The sequence below is a fragment of the Equus asinus genome, chromosome 4 (assembly GCF_041296235.1).
Source record: "Equus asinus isolate D_3611 breed Donkey chromosome 4, EquAss-T2T_v2, whole genome shotgun sequence".
Taxonomy (NCBI): Eukaryota; Metazoa; Chordata; class Mammalia; order Perissodactyla; family Equidae; genus Equus; species Equus asinus.
Window position 1 is genome coordinate 111,789,163 of NC_091793.1, and position 17,597 is coordinate 111,806,759.

The window sequence follows — 17,597 nt, forward strand, 5'->3', positions numbered from 1 at the left end:
GATTAAATACAAATATTATCACCAATGTTGCATACAGAGAGGAAATTACTTATTTAGAACACCTTAAAAAAATTTTTAAATCGTTGATTCACATTTTATTAAACTAGCCACAATGCCCTTCATCTGAAGCTGTTTTTACTCTGTTGTGGCTGCAGGAGGCAGCATCATACAAAGAGCTTGGAATCTATAGTCAGACGGCCGTGGTTAGAATCTGACTGCATTACTTATTATCTGTGTGAACTAGAACCATGTGAATCAACCACTCTGACCCTCAGTTTCCTCATATCTTCAAGACAGACTTACACAACAGCATCTCTATTCCAGTTTCCTGTTTAAATATTGTAACTGTGTCCTCTTACTAGAAACACTCAGTTTGGGGCCAGCCCCGGTGGCCTAGTGGTTAAGTTTGGTGTGCTCCGCTTCAGTGGCCCAGGTTTGGTTCTCAGGTGTGGACCTACACTGCTCTGTTAATGGTCATGCTGTGCTGGTGGCCCGCATAATAAAAAATAGAGGAAGATTGGATGCTAGCTCAGGGTATATCTTCCTCAGGAAAAAAAAAAATAGCCAACTCAGTTTGTTTTCAAATGATTTCCCCCCTTTTTTCCTAAAGCAGAGAGTAGTCGTATAAAAGATAACCCTGTCCACAAAAAGACTTGCACAAGATTATTGCTCACAGCTCTATTCATAATATCTCCAAACTAGAAACAACCCAAATGTCCACCAATTGGAGAATGGATAAGCAAATTGTGGCATGCCGTGGAGAATTACTCATCAGTGAAAGGAGAAAACTACTGATCCTTGCAACAACACTGATGAATCTTACAGAGATTACATTGAGCAAAAGATGCCAGACACCAAAGAGGGTATATTGTCTGACTCCTTTCACATGAACTTCTAAAACGAGCAAAATTCCTTTATAGTGATAGAAATCACATCCATTACCTCTGAAAAGAGGGTTCGACTGAAAAGGAGCCTGAGGGAACTTTCGGGAGTGATAGAAATGCTCTGTCTTAATTTGGGTGGTGATTGCACAGTGTATATATTTGTCAAAATTTGTTGAACTGTGCAATTGAATTGAGTGTTCTATTGTGTACAGATTATACTTCGAGTCAAAGAAAAGACAACTCGCCTACAGGTTAAGTGTCTCATTTTCTAATGACCAGTTTGGGATTCTCAGGATGCAGTGACCATCTGTACTCTGGGAATTGGGACAGCCTTTGGAGAGTCCATTCTGGACAACACACCCCGCCATGCGACCATCGTTACCAGGGAGAGCAGCGAACTGCTCCGCATCGAGCAGAAGGACTTCAAGGCACTATGGGAGGTGAGCCCCAAGGCTTCTTTGTCAATTAATGTAGTTGCAGAAAAGAAAGGGAGCTGCCACATGGGTAATGGCATTACAGTCAAGCCTTAATGTGTTCTGTTCTGAGCCCGTGGATGGAATTTAATTTTCAAAACTTGTTTTTGAAATGAGTGACTGAAAAAGCCATTTTGACACAAGACATCCTTTTTTTTTTTTTTAATTTAGTGCTTGCTCAATTTTCTGTAGTTTGACATACCTTATAATTATTTCTTGAATGACCATAGAGTGTTTTATGTATTTCCTCCCTCCTGTTCCACAGATGTATTCTTAACCAGGGAACAAAATACTTTGACATTTTCTTTTGCATTTTAAAAATCATCATTGACATGTTCCCTGGTAAAGTGGAATGAATGGGGTTAACATCTGCTTCATTTAAATGCTTTTAAAAATGATGTGCCCTATAATAAGGTAGGGGAAATGAGGGCCATAAAGATGTCTGGTGACTTGCCAGCTTCAGAAGGCATAGGTGGCACAGCAGTGGGTGCATGCAGCTGGCCCTGGGCGCTTGGGCACTGCTGCTGCTTACCAGTGCCCCTGGGGATATTGCACTCGTGCACAAGAAGTATGGGGCATAAATGAGCTTATATTGCAGTAACGGCCAATGGGGCACTTCGACAGCCCCAGCCAAGGCTTGCATCTTTTACGCTTATTCCTTTCTCTTCTTCAAGCTTCTGTTTTAACCTGTGGTTGTTCCTTATTTTTGTCCGTGGTCCAGCATGTCCAAGTGTTACCCCATCGAGCTGGCAGGCTTCGCCACTTGTCCCAGTGTGGCTAAGATTTTAAACTTGATCTGAAAAGAATTTTGTGTAATCAAATCGTTTCCCCCAGAGCCAAACAAATGACAGCTGCACGAAGGGAGCAAACCTGCGGGTGGATGAGTGGTGCTTTGCCTTAAAAGTCCCGCAAAGCTTTGGAAGGCCTTGGTGGTGAGACCTGTTACTTTTATTCCTGGCAGTAGTGAATGAATGGCGGGGCGACTTGTTTGAAATGCTCCTCTTAGAAAATATTAAAGAGCTCCAACCGCTCTGTAAAGTTCAGAGACAAAAGCTAGTTTTAGGAAGGCAAAACTGAAGTAGGTTTGCATGAGGTGTGTGTGGAGAGTTTTTCTGTCAATTAAAAGGAACCAGGCTTGAGGCAAATAAGCCATTTGTTGGATCTTTTGTCTTAAAAGGTAAACTGAAAAGACTTTTCCAAAAAGAAAATTCGAGAAACTGGTTTAAGAACGAAAATGATTCCTACCTGGGATGTGTGTCATTATAACTGCGTTTGTCTGTGATGACTTATTCAAGTTGCTGATTGTGGATGGTTTGTGGAAATATTTAAAAATTTATTTTAATTAGGAGCCCTCAGGGCTGTGAAGGAAGTTCCTGAGAACTTGCTACCTGTGAACATTTTTAAAAAATTTATTAGTAAAAAAATGTTCAAACATGCAGAAAATCCAAAAGGATAAGACAGTGCACACCCAGACACCCCCACTCTGTTCAGCGACTGTTAACATCTGGCCACATGGGCCTCATCTTTGTTTTTTGCTGAACCACTTTAGTGTAAATGACAGACATCATGATCTTTAATCTTAAATATTCAGCATATGTCTCCAGAAAATTAGAATATCTTGCCGTATACTCATAATACCATTATTTCACCTGTAAAATGAAATATCCTAATATCTAATACCCTGTCCACAGTTCCAATTTCCCCACAGTTCAAATATCTATAAATAAATAAATATTTATTCCATAAATATCTTTTATATCTGTTTTGTTTCAAACCAGTCTCGAATAAAGAACCATGTGTCACATCTGATGGTTATATCTAAGTCAGTCTCCCCACCCCACCCCTCTCCATGGGGCTGACTTGTTAAAAAGGTCAGGTCAGTTTCTCCCAAATTCAAGGTTTGTCTGACTGTTTTCTCATAGTATCTTTTGTGCACTTCACCCCAGAGGTTCCTGTACATGGAAGTTAGAGCTAAAAGGTTGGTTAGATCAAGTCCAGCATTTTTGGTAAGAAAACATGAAAAGTGATACTACTGAGTGCATCTGGAGGCTCCTAACGTCTGGATGCCTCACTCTTAGCGATGTGTTAGTTTCATCAATTTGATCCCTTGGTTAGATTGTATCGGAATACATTTATGGCTGTTTTCCATAGATATTTCCCCTAGAGGAAAATTTTTAAATGGAGGCATTGATCTTGATTGAGCGTGGTCCTTGGTATCCCAAATCTTGCCACATAATTTTGCTGCTCAGCAGGTCCAACCGCTCGTCTGTAACCTCAGAGCATGATTTCTGACCTCCCTTGCCAGTGACATACATGAGCTGAGAAGGATGGATAGAGTTTTTAGTCTGAGCTCTTATTTTTACAGGTGGGGGACTGGACCCTCACAGGGAGTAAGAGGTTAGTCAGATACTTCATTTATTTGCCTGCTCATGCAACTAACTACAGAGTGCAAATTAGCTGCTCAATCAATGTATTAACTGACTAAAAGGAAAATGCAAGAAACGCCGTCATCTAGCAATCTCTGTTAATCAGAAGTTTATTAATGGGCGCATTTGTACGTATACAGTACATGATCATCCTGAGAAATCGTAACATTCTAAATTACCTTCTGAATAAAAATGATTGACTTATGTTTACTCTGCTGTTCGTTTATTACCTCCCGCGTATCAGGTATGGTTATAGCAGTGAGCAAGACTGACAGAGCTCCTGCTCTCTGGGCCACGGCTTCTGTTCTACTTGGAGGAGACAGAAAATAAACTAAGTCAATAATATTATTATTAATATTATTGTTATTATGTTATTTCGGAGTATAACATATCATTATCATCAAATAAATTTTATTTCTATTCTTCGAATATGGGTGATCATTGACGGCATATGTAGCACTAATGTGCTGGCAAAATATTTGATAACCAGGACACCTATTCCTTGATTATGTCAGATAATAGAGTTTATAATTCAGTCATTCATTACACTGGTAAATAAGATCCATTAGCAAGCTCTACTGTCAGCTGAAATCTAAGTTAGATCTGTCAGCCAAATATCAAAGGGGAAGGAATATGTACAGAAAGATTACATAGTTTCAGGATTCTAGTAAAAGCTTCGTTGAGATGGTAGAAAGAAGGCAGCAGAAAGGAAAGCTCAGTAACGCCTCTCCCGTCGGCATGGTAAGGAGCTCGGTGTTGGGCCATGGGTTCTGAATGGTAAAAATTAGATAACCTGAATCATGGGCCTAAATTTGCATGTTCATTTCATTTGACTACTTATTTTTGAGGCATGTCACAATGAGCCCATTGGGTGACAAGTACCCTCATATTTAGCTTTGTCTTGTTTAACGCCCTTGAGGTCACTTAAAGGGGCTGAAAGATAAAAGCTGAGGACCAGGATTCTGAGTTACTTCTTCTAACTCTGAGAATTATGGTCTCTAATCATTAACAGGTAGCACAGTCTAAATGTAGCTCTTTGGGGCCAGCCTGGTGGTGCAGTAGTTAAGTTCTCACATTCTGGCAGCCCCGGGTTCACCAGTTTGGATCCCGGGTGCGGACCTATGCACCACTTGTCAAGCCATGCTGTGGCAGGCGTCCCATATATAAAGTAGAGGAAGATGGGCATGGATGTTAGCTCAGGGCCAGTCTTCCTCAGCAAAAAAGAGGAGGATTGGCAGCGGATGTTAGCTCATGGCTAGTCTTCCTCAAAAAAAACCCCAAAAAACAACAACAAAAAAATCAAAGTAGCTCTTTAATAGGCTGAGCTAATAGTTTATTTTAATCTTACACTTGGGACTTTAATGGCAACACAAAGCTAGAGAATTTTGCTTTCTTTCCTGACCAAAGGCAGGTTTCCTCGGCGCTCCACTTATACATGCTCAGAAAACTATGTGTGAGATTTTGAAGTCCTACTCAATTTCATCCCAAATACCTCTTGCTTTATGTTTTCTGTTATGTTGTAAGTCAAATTGGTAGCACCCAGAGTAGTTAAAAAAAATTATCGTCATAAATGTGACCAGAAGCATTATTCAATAGTCTCTAGAAATACATCAAATGAAATAAATATTCCCCAAGGTATATTCCTAGCAGCTTGGTGCTTCTCTTTGTACACTGTATCTTTCCTAACGATAACGACTTTCTTTCTTCCTCTCTTTGTATGTTTCAGTCGCCAATTTATGGTCAGATCGGAGGGCGCTGGGTTGCTCCATCTTAAAGTCAGGTCATATTTTCTTAGCTTAAGTGATTACAGTGAGATTATTTAGAATTGATCAATAATGGCTTACCTCTTTTCACACCTCTTTGATATTAGAACTTAATAAAATATATTAACCAGGGTATAAAACATCTCATTTTTCAGTAGCATCTCAGGAGGGAGGGCGGGTGGAGAGAGAGAGAGAGAGAAAGGAGATTGTTATGTTTCTGAATTTCATTCAGAAGAAAATTGATTTAAAAGTCTTGGAATACCATTTTTAGTTCTTGAGACACTTGTAATTTAAACTCTTTGACACTAGTGGCGTTGTGTACTCTCAGTAAGGAAGTTAAATGGCAAAGTAGTTAAGTGTAGGCATGGGAATTTTAAGCCAGTTATTGATAGTTGATCCAAGATTATGGGTATTTATGATTGCTGGTGGCTCTTGGAATGAAGAAAATGCTGATTTACTGTCCAATTCCATGAATTTCTTCTCAGCACATATAGTATAAGAAGGTTTCCAATAGTTAGAACAACAACCATGAGGGGTTTTTGGATTTTCTTCCTGACTTTCTGTCTAATGTGTGTCTGTATCAAGATGCTTTCGGCTTTGCAGCATTTTTTGACATCTTCCCATGGAATATTCCAAATACATGAAATTGAATGAGGAGATGGATCCAGTGTGTTCAGAGAAGCAGATTGGAGAGGCACTCTCGATCAAATTCGTAAAAGATGCTACTGAGAGGTCCTTGAATTAGTGGCCTACCACCTGTTTACCTGTGTTTCAATTTTGGCCAAAAACTTTCCTTCATTGTGAGCCATGTTGGAGCACGTTCAAAATAATAAGACATATTTATGAATAAATTATTTGAAATTTAAGACAGCAGTAAAACTACAGAGTCTTTAAAAATAAAAGCAATATTTTAAATTTGTAGTCTGACCTGCACCACAATAAAAATGGTTTCTTAGCTGCAGTTGTTACCCGGAACTTCTTGGCACATACTGTGATTTTATTCTAATCGGGGCATACCACATCACAGAGAACCATTGCTCTGACAGAATGATTGATGCAGTAGAGTTTATCCCCAAATGTGTATGTGCCTCTGTAAATATTGTTAACTGGCTGAAAATCTACTTCTTGCTTTATAGGATATAAAACTGAATGGTAAAAATAAGTGCATGTTTCTGTCTTAGGAAAAGAATGCAATTTTTAAATAGGAATATTTCTAAGGGTGACGAATATTGTTGAAGAAATATTTTTAGAGCTATCTCTATTTCCTAATTTTTAGAGTGTTTTATTTCTCAGCTCTACCAGATATGTTGGCACTTGTGGGACTGAAAGCTTTTTGGTTATTTCTATTTACTGCTTCTTTTGGACTATGCAGAGGGAAAAGCTCTTTTCCATTAATAATCTTTCAAGCCGCTATAAGAATAGGAATTATTGAGATAATAGCAGCCTCGTCTTTGCTGGTGCGCTTTACAAACCATACCTCTTAGAGGCATCTGCTCCTGCTTGAATAGACTTGATGTTCCTATCTGTCTTATGCTGTCATAAAAATTAAAGCTGAATACTTAAAACATAATATCTCAGAACATAAAAATCTCGGAAGTCCCTTGGCAGGGTTTTATTACTTTATTTAGCATGCAAACAATGTCAGGTTGTTTCACTTTTGCGTTAATGGGAGGCTTTCCAGGCGGGCCGGTATTTCAGGTGAATGTTTAGTGGCCCTGGATATCGAGGTAAGACTGCACGACCCACCCTCAGACAGGCGGCCCCTTGCCTGCCTGCTAATGCCCCGTGACCTGCACCCTCCTCTGAGGGTTCACTGCAGCCTAAAAGCCCGGGGACCTGCTTTCTCCCAAGTCAGAAGCCTGTACTCACTTTTGGCAACTGTGGAGCTCGTACTGTAGGGTTACTTCCCAGGCCAGAAATTTGCATCAAAGGGCTAAGAAAAATACATCCAAAAATAAACATGAAAGCCAAGACTTCATGCCAGGAACTCCAGCCACACACATCCTGTTGGCTGGTTCTCGCGCCTCTCTCCTCACAGTTCTGATTCTTTTAAACCAAGCGGAAGCCTGCTCTGATGACTTGGACCTTATGTCTGTGCCAGAGTCTCACTCCTCTGTCCTCAAGCTTTTCCATGGAGTTGTGAAATGATTCAAATCCAGAAAGGAAGGGAGTGAAGTATGAGGACATAGCTAAAGTTAAAAGATAGATAGGAAGTCCTTTCCTATTGCCTTTGGCTGCCTGGGCTTTTCTAGAGAAACACCAGCACCCGTTTTCTCTCGATGGACTGAGATCTTCTTAAGTGGCAGATGCGGACTGGCAATTAACTGGCGATGAGGCTGCATTTTGCTGTCCACATAAAGGACAGATATTCATTGGATGTCTGAAAACTTTGAGAAAGAGAAAAACAAGGACGCATGCCCTACCAGGTCAGAACAGATCTTGTTTTATTCTTTTGTGCAGAAATATTACCTGTCATAGTTTTCATTTTGGTTTGAGGAATTATACTCTAAAACATCTCTGGCTTTGCTAATTATGTTCCACCAGACCTAAATATGTACCATGGCACTGTCGTAATTTGATTTCAGCTTTATTTGTGGTGTGTGTGTGTGTAGGGTAGGAGAGGTGGCTCATCTTTTTGTGATTGTGAAGGATATGTTTGTTTAGCCTGATGATCTTAAATATGTTTCTGGAAGATAAACAAAAATAGTTGTTCATAATGAGGCAGAGTTACATTTATCACATTAATATTAAATATATGTATTTGTCTGGTGATGTACTTGAATGGCATATCTTAAAAATGAAGCTTGGGCAAGGAAACAGGTTGAGAGTGATGGTATTTCACCAGCTGGACGCCCGGTGGCGTCCAGGCATGTCTTGCCTGCAGCTCTCAGACTATATGAAGTCCTTAGTGTTTATGGGAATTCTGTTCCATTATTGATGACTTGAAGTCTGACCAGCTCCTCCAGCTATGAGCTCACTATTTCTCAGAAGATGATCAGGGGGTCTGAACAGATCAAGGCTTGGCTCACAGTTGCCAGAAATGCCCAGATGCTGTGGAAAGGCCTGCTGGCAGGGTGCTGTAAGCCGTAGGCGTTCCTTCTTAGCTGGTGCTCCTTTGGGTGCTCATTCCAGGAGTGTGCAGTGGATGCTCTGGTGTTTTAGGAGTTGCTGTTAGCAGAGCTTTTGAAATTCCTGCCATGGCCGTGCATTTGCCAGCATGTCGTTGACACCTCTCCGCTTCCCTCCCCCCTGCACTTTTATCCTACGGTGGCCTCTTCACTGTGTGCCTGCTAAAGAGCTGCTCAATTTGCTGTTAATTGATGCTGCTTCGAAAATTTCATCTCTAAGAAGCTTCTGTCTTATTCAACAAACATGCTTGGTTCCCACCACGTGGAGGTGCAAAAGGCACCATGTCTGTCTTTCTGGTTTACAGTCTAGTGAAGACAGACAAGCATAAACACACATCACCCTGATCTAACACAACCTGAAAAGTGCTATGGGAAAGACACCGTGTGCTGAGGGATATATGGGGCAGGGCAGAGAGATTCACTTCCACCCAGGGTATCATTTCGTCCAAAGACAAAGAGGTCTGGTTCTGAATTTCTATGTGGGTAAGAAGGCTGTTTTTCAGTATCCCGAAAGAATTGGGGTCACTTAACCAAATTACAGTGTTTGAAGCAGCCTTGTCCCAAGGGACTGACCACACAGAAGAGGAAGAGCTTCTTCGTGCCTATTGCACTGCATTCTGCCTTCTCCCCCTGTACTGGGCCCTGGGGTGGGCTTGGTTAGGGGTCTGCCTGCCCTCTGAGGATGTCATGTGGTGTATTTCCCAATGCCTGGCTTTGTGTTTTGTTTGTTGGTCAGTCATCATCTGGAGAAATCCGCTCTGAGGTTTAATGGGTCCCCTGGGCAAAGGCAGTTCTGGTCGGGAAAACTTGAACAACTTGAGACTTTGAGAAGGAACTCGTGGTATGGATGGGGGATATTGTTAAGCTCTTTATGTGTAGGAAGCCCTGTGGTCATGAGACTTGCCTGTTCTTTTCGGGCCAAATCCTCTCCTGCGTAATCTCCAGGCTGCTGTGGAGTGGTTAGGGCACAGTCACTGGGCCAGGGTGTCTGACACCGAGGAAGGAGCAGCAGGAAATCCTGTCAACAGTCGGCCACACCAAATTCCGTAGTCTTGCCCATGATTGCTCTCACTGACCCCAGTGTTTTGAGCTGGCTGGCCCAGACCGATAAATGCAAGACAGACTTTCTAAAGGCTATTGATGTGGTCAAGTGGTCTGGCCTGAAATTCTGATCTATTCCTGGTTGAACCCAGCTTTGCTGGATGACTTTCTGGAAAGCTCTCTAGCTTCTTGGGCCACCTATTTGTAAAATAAAGATAGCTTTACTTAAATCATGCCTTGCTGACAGCAGTGGTCCAAGTTAATGTGGATCGATTACTTAGGTGCCTTATGAGTTGAAAAATTTAGTGCCCCTCCTTTGCTTTTGGATTGCAAATTCAAGGAGGCAGAGCCACAAATTATGTGAATGGAAAAGATAAAGTATAGGCAACAGTTAATATTGTGTCAAAATGTATTATCAGAAAAGCAAGGAGAACTTCTTGGTTTCTTTATAGTTGTAGTTCTTAAAACTAGTTCCACATTAGAATTACCTGGGGAGCTATTTAAAAAATACTGTGTTGGCCCCGTCTAGACCAGTGAACCCAGAATCTCTAGAAGATGGGGCCTAGGCATCAGTAGCTTCCTAAAGCTCCGCAGGTGGATCTACTGGGCAACCAGGGCTGAGAACTCCTGTCTTCCAGCGCTGGGCTTTGTGGTCCACTGTGCCCTTTTGTTCTTGATACTTTTGCATTTGTACCTGGCCAGCATCTTTGCCCCGTGCTAAGGCTCTATGGTTGAATAATATGTTTGTTCTTTACTAGTCTGTGTTAAATTTCCTAGTGTAATTATTCCTTCTCTCATATAGACATTCTACTTCCAAATTGAGGTTTCTGCCACATTTAAGTGATAATGGCAATCAGCACTTTAGAGATAGGGTGAGTGGGGTTTATCCAAGGCTTTATGATTAGAAGTTGCCTATGTAGTCTGGTTATTCAAAGTCTGAGAATAAGGTGCAAAATCACCCCCAAATTCCACCATCCTACAGGCAGTCATTCTCTTAGTTGTCAAAACAATGGTGTCATCACACATCATGTAGCTCCTGGAAAGTTCCACTGTACCTTTTTGAGAGAATGAGAGTGACAAAGGCAAATAATATCTTAGTATTATTATGAAAAGTGTTTTGAACTCATGGACCCCCGAGAATGTTGAGATCCCCCACCTGTCCCTGGACTATACTTTGAGAACAACTTCTATAAGATAAATCTCAGAAAAAGAAATACTAAATTGAAAGATATGAAAATTTTTATGGCTCAAGAAATATGATTGCTTTTGTTTTCAATAGCTTTTATTCTGCCACCAAGAGTATTTGAGCATACCTGTCACATTCAGTCTTGGCCAGCATGACCATTATATATATTTTTTCCATTATATTAGGTGTTGTTATTGTCACTGTATTTCTTTGATTACTTCTGAAATGGTTGAGATTTTCTCATCTATTTCTTTACTGATTGTATTTTCTCTTTCGGGACATGTTACTTATACATACATTGGCATTTATTTATGAATTTATATGAATGCTTTATTTGATCAAGACATGGTAATTCCGGATGATTGTTATAATTCCTGCAAATATTTTATCTTGGTCTGTTTACTGTTCATTTTTCATAATATTGAATGTATGTAAATTCTAAATCCATTAAATCCACCATAAATCTGGCTATTTTGTGATTTAAAATTTTTTAAAGTTTGCTTTATAAAAATGTTATCTTTCTTTCATTTGCAACTTATTTGAAAAATAAGATGATATAATGTATTTTGGTCAATGGTGCTATCTGCATGAAATGAATGAGTCTTAATAACTCTTTTTATTGCTTCTCTCTTTTACTTCAGAAAATGTTTAAATGCTCTTATCAACTCATGTATTGCCTCCAATTGTTTCCTGTAGCTTCTATGTGGACCTTATTTTAGCATTTGTAGTAAAATTTTCTTAAGATTTCTTTTCTGTATATTTGTACCATGATCTAGGTCCCTTCTACTACTCTCCCTTCTTGAGTTTTGTCAAGATCCCAGTGATTTGATGGTGGGACCCTCTACTCTTTGTTCCCACTTGCCCCAGCACCCCAACATTGTTCTAAATGTTGAGTCTGAATGAAACATGAGCAGAATTGGGATATCTTCTGAAGTTAGTGAACTGAGTCCTCTTTTTTGTGCATCCATAACTGTTTTCTCTTTTTCATTGTACAAAATTGCATCTACCTTTTTAATAGCTCTGGGGAAAGCATAGAAGCTCTTAGCAATAAGTGTTAATGAAAACAGTTTTTCATGTTTAGGCCTTTGCTGTTTGTTGTGGGTTTTAGTTTGTTTGTTTGGAGGACATTTTTGCCCATGCTTCTCTTTGTTTAAAGTTCATTGAATTGTCTAGTACAAATATTCTGAAAAAGGAAAAAAAACTCTATAATAACTTTCATTATATATAATCCCTGTTAAAAGCATAACAGAACTTGAAAAAGGGAAAACGTCGTAAAATGATCAGATATTGCATTCAATAAGAGAGACACCTGCTCCGGAACATACACAGTTTTGTGAATGACACTGTAAAAAGTATTTGCTTATCAAAAAAGTTAGACAATTTTTAAAAAGCTTTAAAAATGGTAGTGTTCTAGTTCTCTGAAAACTGTACTGCTGATCACACTGCCTCCGTCGACATTTCTTTCCTTAATTACCAAAAGGTTTCGTCATGTATGGCAGATAGCGTATTTAACAAGGTGATAATTTAAGACAAGAAAATTAAGAAATTAAAATCCTTATGTGAATTCCTGATAGTAAAATTTGCAAACATGTGCATAATCTAAACAGCTGAGTCCTGGTGTTATTAATAAATTTTTAGAGAAGTTTTAGCACGTTGGCAATTCATCTTCCTGAAATTCTTTCTTGCTTTTTGCTTGTTGCTTTATATTTTTTTCTTCCTCATCCTAGCCCCTTCTCCAGACTTTGCTTAGGTCTGAAATGTCAGACTAATCTTTTTTCCCTCCTAGCTTTTTATTCAAACTTTTAATCATTGAGAAAAATTGAAAAAAGATTTCTTTCTTTCTCTCTTTAATATATGTTTATTTTTAAATTTATATTTATGTGTGTGTATATATATATATTTATATATTTGTTTGTTTTACTGAACCATCTGAAAGCCTATTGTGGATATCACAACACTTTACCCTTCAATATTTCAGGTTAACTTTTCCCCCCTGCTCCTCCTTGTCCTAGCCAATCTCCCTTTATAAGCAATTGTATATTTATCTTTTCCTTTCCAATTCTGATCTGTCATCGCTGTTACCTCCCTTCTCTCTCCTCAAGTCTAGCCAGTGTAAGGGAGGCAGTATAGTGTTTAAAGATCATGGACTGGCATCAGCCAGATCACAATGACAGTCCTGGCCCTGCTTCTGACCAGCTCTCCATCCTCAGGCAAGTTACATCATGTCCCTAACCTCTTTCCTCATTTGTAAAATGGGGGTAACAATAATCCTATCACAAATGTCCAGGAGGAAGAAATGATACAATGCAGTCAATCCGTCAGCCCTAAGGAAGCACCCAGTAAATGCTATGGGAGGTGGTGATGGATGGATACATGGATGGAGCAGGAGTTCAGACGCACACGTGCCTGCTCAGACACCTGGTGCTGCTCTCACTGTCCAGGGATAACGTGCAAACCATTACCTTGGCATTCGAAGTTTTCTAAATTTGGCCCTACGTCTTTTCCCAGTCATATTGCCTCTATTAATTTATACAAATATTTTTATCAGCCTAAATCATATCCGATGGCATGAGTTGAACATCCACTAATGCCAGGTGCTATCCTAGGCACTGGGGACACAGACATGACAGTGTGTGGCCCTCAAGGAACTCACAGTCTAATGAAGATAAATATATGAGAATAAATTTTAAAGTATGATACGAGCTACAGCAGAGGTGCACACAGGGGCTGGAAGTGGGAGAAGGAGAGAGCACCTGCCAGGGAGAGTCAGAACAGTTTCCAGAGAGGGTCCCTTTTCTGTGTATTGTCATCATTAGGCTGACAAGACTGTGACAGAAAGATGCCACCAGACACTGGCAGAGGATACAAGAGCTACTGATGGAACATATCTGTGTTCTGTTGGACGGAGGCGGGGGGCGGGGGGTTGGTCCTAGCAGCCTTCCTAGGGCAAGGGCAAGCGTCTCTCATCCTCAGGTTCTTCATGGAGAGAAGAGTTCATCAGAGTCTCTGGACTTTCTTGAGAACAGAACAGGGTTTTTATCTCCTTTTTTCCCCTCCCTGAAACCCTCACTCAGCTCTTCCAGAGACTAGCTTGGTGCTTGCGTGCTCCCTGGTCCAAAAACACCTAACAAGCCCAGAAGTGGTAATCGAGAGAACTGAAGGTCAAAACCCCAGTGAAACATCCCCTAGCAGACCCAAGCCTGGGGCTTGCTGACTACTGCTCCTGCCTGTGCCTTCCCGGTGTCTTTGCTGTATGATCCCTTTGCCTCCACTCCTCTCTTCTCTGCCTGTCCCAAGGTCCAGGCAAATGCTGTCTCCTCCACTGTCTCCCAGACTGTCTCCTCCAGATCAGGTAAATAATATCAGGAAGGGATGCTGATGGCCCGTTCACATCGATGCCACCTCTTGGCATTTTATTTTTTAAATCAGATTTGTCTGTGAATGAAAGGCTGAGTTTCCTCCTGAGGAGATAAGCATCCAGATGATCGAAAAGAAAATGACTTTAAGAAAGACAGGTTGAGGTCAGATCAGGGGATGGGGACCAGGAAGGCCGACATCTGGGATTGCTAAGATTCGGGATATGAAGGCCCAGAGCACTGCTGTTCCTCCAAACAGACCAAGAACCTGGAAGCTAAGAGGTTTTGGGGCTGAGGGAGCCTGGAACCAGAGGCCAAATGTTGCTTCAGAAATGACCCAGAGGGAACGAAGGATGTATAGACATGCTGGGGGCATCCGTTTGGTTTCTCCCAGATTTGGAGGCCTGCAGGTCTTTATCACGTGGGGCTTTCAGTGGGGGCTCTGCCGGTCCTGCTGCAGTAAGTGTTCCTAGTGGCCATCAGACCTGGGCCCTTGGGTCACTCTCATTCATCTCTGTGTTCCCCTAGGACTTGGGGGAGTCTCCTCCGATCTCCTGCAGAAGGAAGGTAAGCCCCTTGGAGCATCCCATATGAGGGATCTGTGGCATGATCTGTCTAAAGGCCAGACCTGATGAAAATCATCATGGTCATTTGGATTTTACGTTTACATGGTGGGTCTCTGTATGTGAATAATTACTAACGATAAAAGATGAGTTTTATTGACCACCAACTGAGTGCCAGAAGTCATTCTCGTCTTTTTACATATACTATGAATTCTTTAGTAGTAAGTTATTACCAGCTTAGTCTCAAGAATATAGTTTAAGTAGCCAGAATTCAGTTATAGGAAATTCTGGAATAAAAAGAACTTTTTTTTGCTTAGGAAAAATTTAGGATTAGACCCAAATGTTAGCATTTTGCCCTGTAATAGTAGAATAGCTTATTTAGTCCATTGGCAGACAGCTCTGTGTGTAGAGTGTCAGAGAAGAAGAATGGTCCACAACGGGTGCTTCTAACCCAGGATTTGTGAGCCCTGGGGAGTTCATGGATCAGCTACTGACAAACCCAAAAACCTCCATTTTTTAAATATGTGTGTGCATTTTTCTGAAAAGCGGGTCTGTAGCTTTCATCCTAATCTGAAAGAGGTCTGTTATCCCCTCAAAAGATTAAGGACCATTTTCCATAGAATCAAAAGCATACAAACCAGATTATACATTTCTCCCTCTATGAGGGAGAGCACTGAACACTTGCTCTCAATTTAACCTATCTTTACAGAAGTTATGATGGTGAGAATGGAGACAGAAAAATAATTTTCATCGTGGCTTTAAGGCTTTCATGGTGATATCCAGAAACTCTTTTTGTAGAGAAAAAGAAATCATTAGAAAAAATGCTAAGTTCTAGGCTCAAAACAGAAATGGTTTGCATTGAGATTCTACCAAAGCCTGTTTTAAAATAAGTATTTCTGAGGGCTGGCCCCGTGGGACATAGTGGTTAAGTTCACTTTGCTCTGCTTCAGGAGCTGGGTTTATGGGTTCGGATCTCGGGTGCAGACCGACACGACTTGTCAGCCATGCTGTGGCAGTGACCCACATAGAAAGTGGAGGAAATTGGCACAGATGTTAGTTCAGGGCTAATCTTCCTCAGAAAATAAATAAATTAATTAAGTATTTCTAATTTATGGGTGTATTGCCTCCCTAAATAGAGCACATTTGAGTATTTTGTATCTAGTTCCAAAATGATTGAACTTTAACAATAAGTTTTCGTGGAAGTGTGGTTTTGTTTTCCCAGCTCCATACCTCCCTGGAAAAAGCATCCACATTTAATAATGCCCATAAACTAACTAGACAACTTCAGATGATGGTACTTTTAAAAATTAGCTACAGGGGCCATCCCCGTGGCCGGGTGGTTAAGTTTGCATGCTATGCTTCAGTGGCCCAGGGTTTCGCCAGTTTGGATTCTGAATGCGGACATGGCACCACTCATCAGGCCATGCTGAGGTGGCATCCCACACAGCACAACCAGAAGGACCACAACTACAATATACAACTATGTGCCAGGGGACTTTGTGGGGGAGAAGAAGGGGGAAAAAAAAGATTGGCAATAGATGTTGGCTCAGGTGCCGATCTTTAAAGAAAAAAAATTAGCTATTGCATGGCCTATCATGCAAAGCAAGAATTGTCTTTGTTTTTTTATTTTAAAGAAATTTAATTTATTGAGACTAAGTAATGCGTTCATTTGGTAAAAAATTTTAAAAGTACAACATGGTATGTATAATGAAAAGTATATTTTTCTCTCACTCTTGCCCCCAACCATCAGCCGCCTTCTCCAGAAGCAACTGCTGTTATTGGCTTCTTCTGTAGAATATTTTCTGCAGAATATTCTCTTTGATTGGTTATTGGGCAAGGCTTCCAAAGCTGATATTTGACTCCTCTTCTCAACCTCTTGAGAAAGAAAGAAAAAAGTTTAAAAATTTCTAAAAGTATCAAGACAGTTGGAATCACAATCTAAACACAAATTGACGCTAATACACCTACCAGGGTTTTCGTTTACTTTTCTCCTTTTGCTTTGCTGTCTCACTGAATTTCAGTAACTTGAATCTCCTGTCAGGATCATCTGATGTTTAAATTGTGGAACATTATTGCAAAATGTGCCTATGATTCAAATAGAAAATTCTAACCAGACATGTAGTAATCTGTGTAGTATAATTTTAATTTTTATTATTAAGAACTAATCAATTTGTTGAACATTCAAAGTAATATACATGGTTAGTAATATTAAAAGTATAAGAGGTAAATATAAAAATAACACCTCTTGCAATGTTAACAGAGATGTTTAGTCATTGCAGCTATGGAATACACGTTGATACCCTGCTAGTAAATAAAACATGGGAAAGTCTTTTGGCATTAATCTTCTAAGACATTATCCCTGTAAATAACCTCTACATAGCTTCTACGTTTCCTGAGTTGAGGTATATGTACCAGTTAAGGCGAGCAGCCCTTGTGGTGCAGATGACCTTGCATCCATGGCCCTGGAGAGAATAAATATTTATGTTGACAGTGCAGCTGTCATGAATTGAGTTCATAAAATTGGGTTTGGGTTTTTTAATCTGACATATTGTTCTTGCTTAATTTCATTGTGCTGACTATGGTTCCAGTGCTATAAATCAAGGAGAATGCTTGCCCACAGAAGAAAAAGAGAGCAGGAATAATAATGTGAAATGTTGCCTTTGTTTAGTTAAATTGTTTCTTCATTTGGGTACCTGTCTTCTTTCAGCTGCTAGTTCCCTGGATCTTATCATTATTATTTTTTTAACAGATCTGTGATGATTCGAGGGAAGGGGTAG

General features: G+C 40.3%; 1 protein-coding gene across 8 annotated transcripts in view; it reads left to right on the top strand.

Moving 5' to 3' along the window:
• Positions 1-17,597, top strand: part of RAPGEF4 (Rap guanine nucleotide exchange factor 4) — a 299,972-nt gene that overhangs the window by 66,061 nt on the left and 216,314 nt on the right. For 4 of the 8 annotated variants that reach the window (XM_070508109.1, XM_070508118.1, XM_070508117.1 and 1 more), the window contains exon 4: positions 1,178-1,324. The exons of 2 other annotated variants lie outside the window; for them this stretch is intronic. In XM_070508109.1, the coding sequence (XP_070364210.1) occupies positions 1,178-1,324 (147 nt within the window). Of the gene's footprint in view, positions 1-1,177; positions 1,325-7,680; positions 7,973-17,597 lie in introns of those variants that run through there. 2 more of the 8 variants (XM_014846619.3, XM_070508112.1) reach the window with 2 other exon arrangements.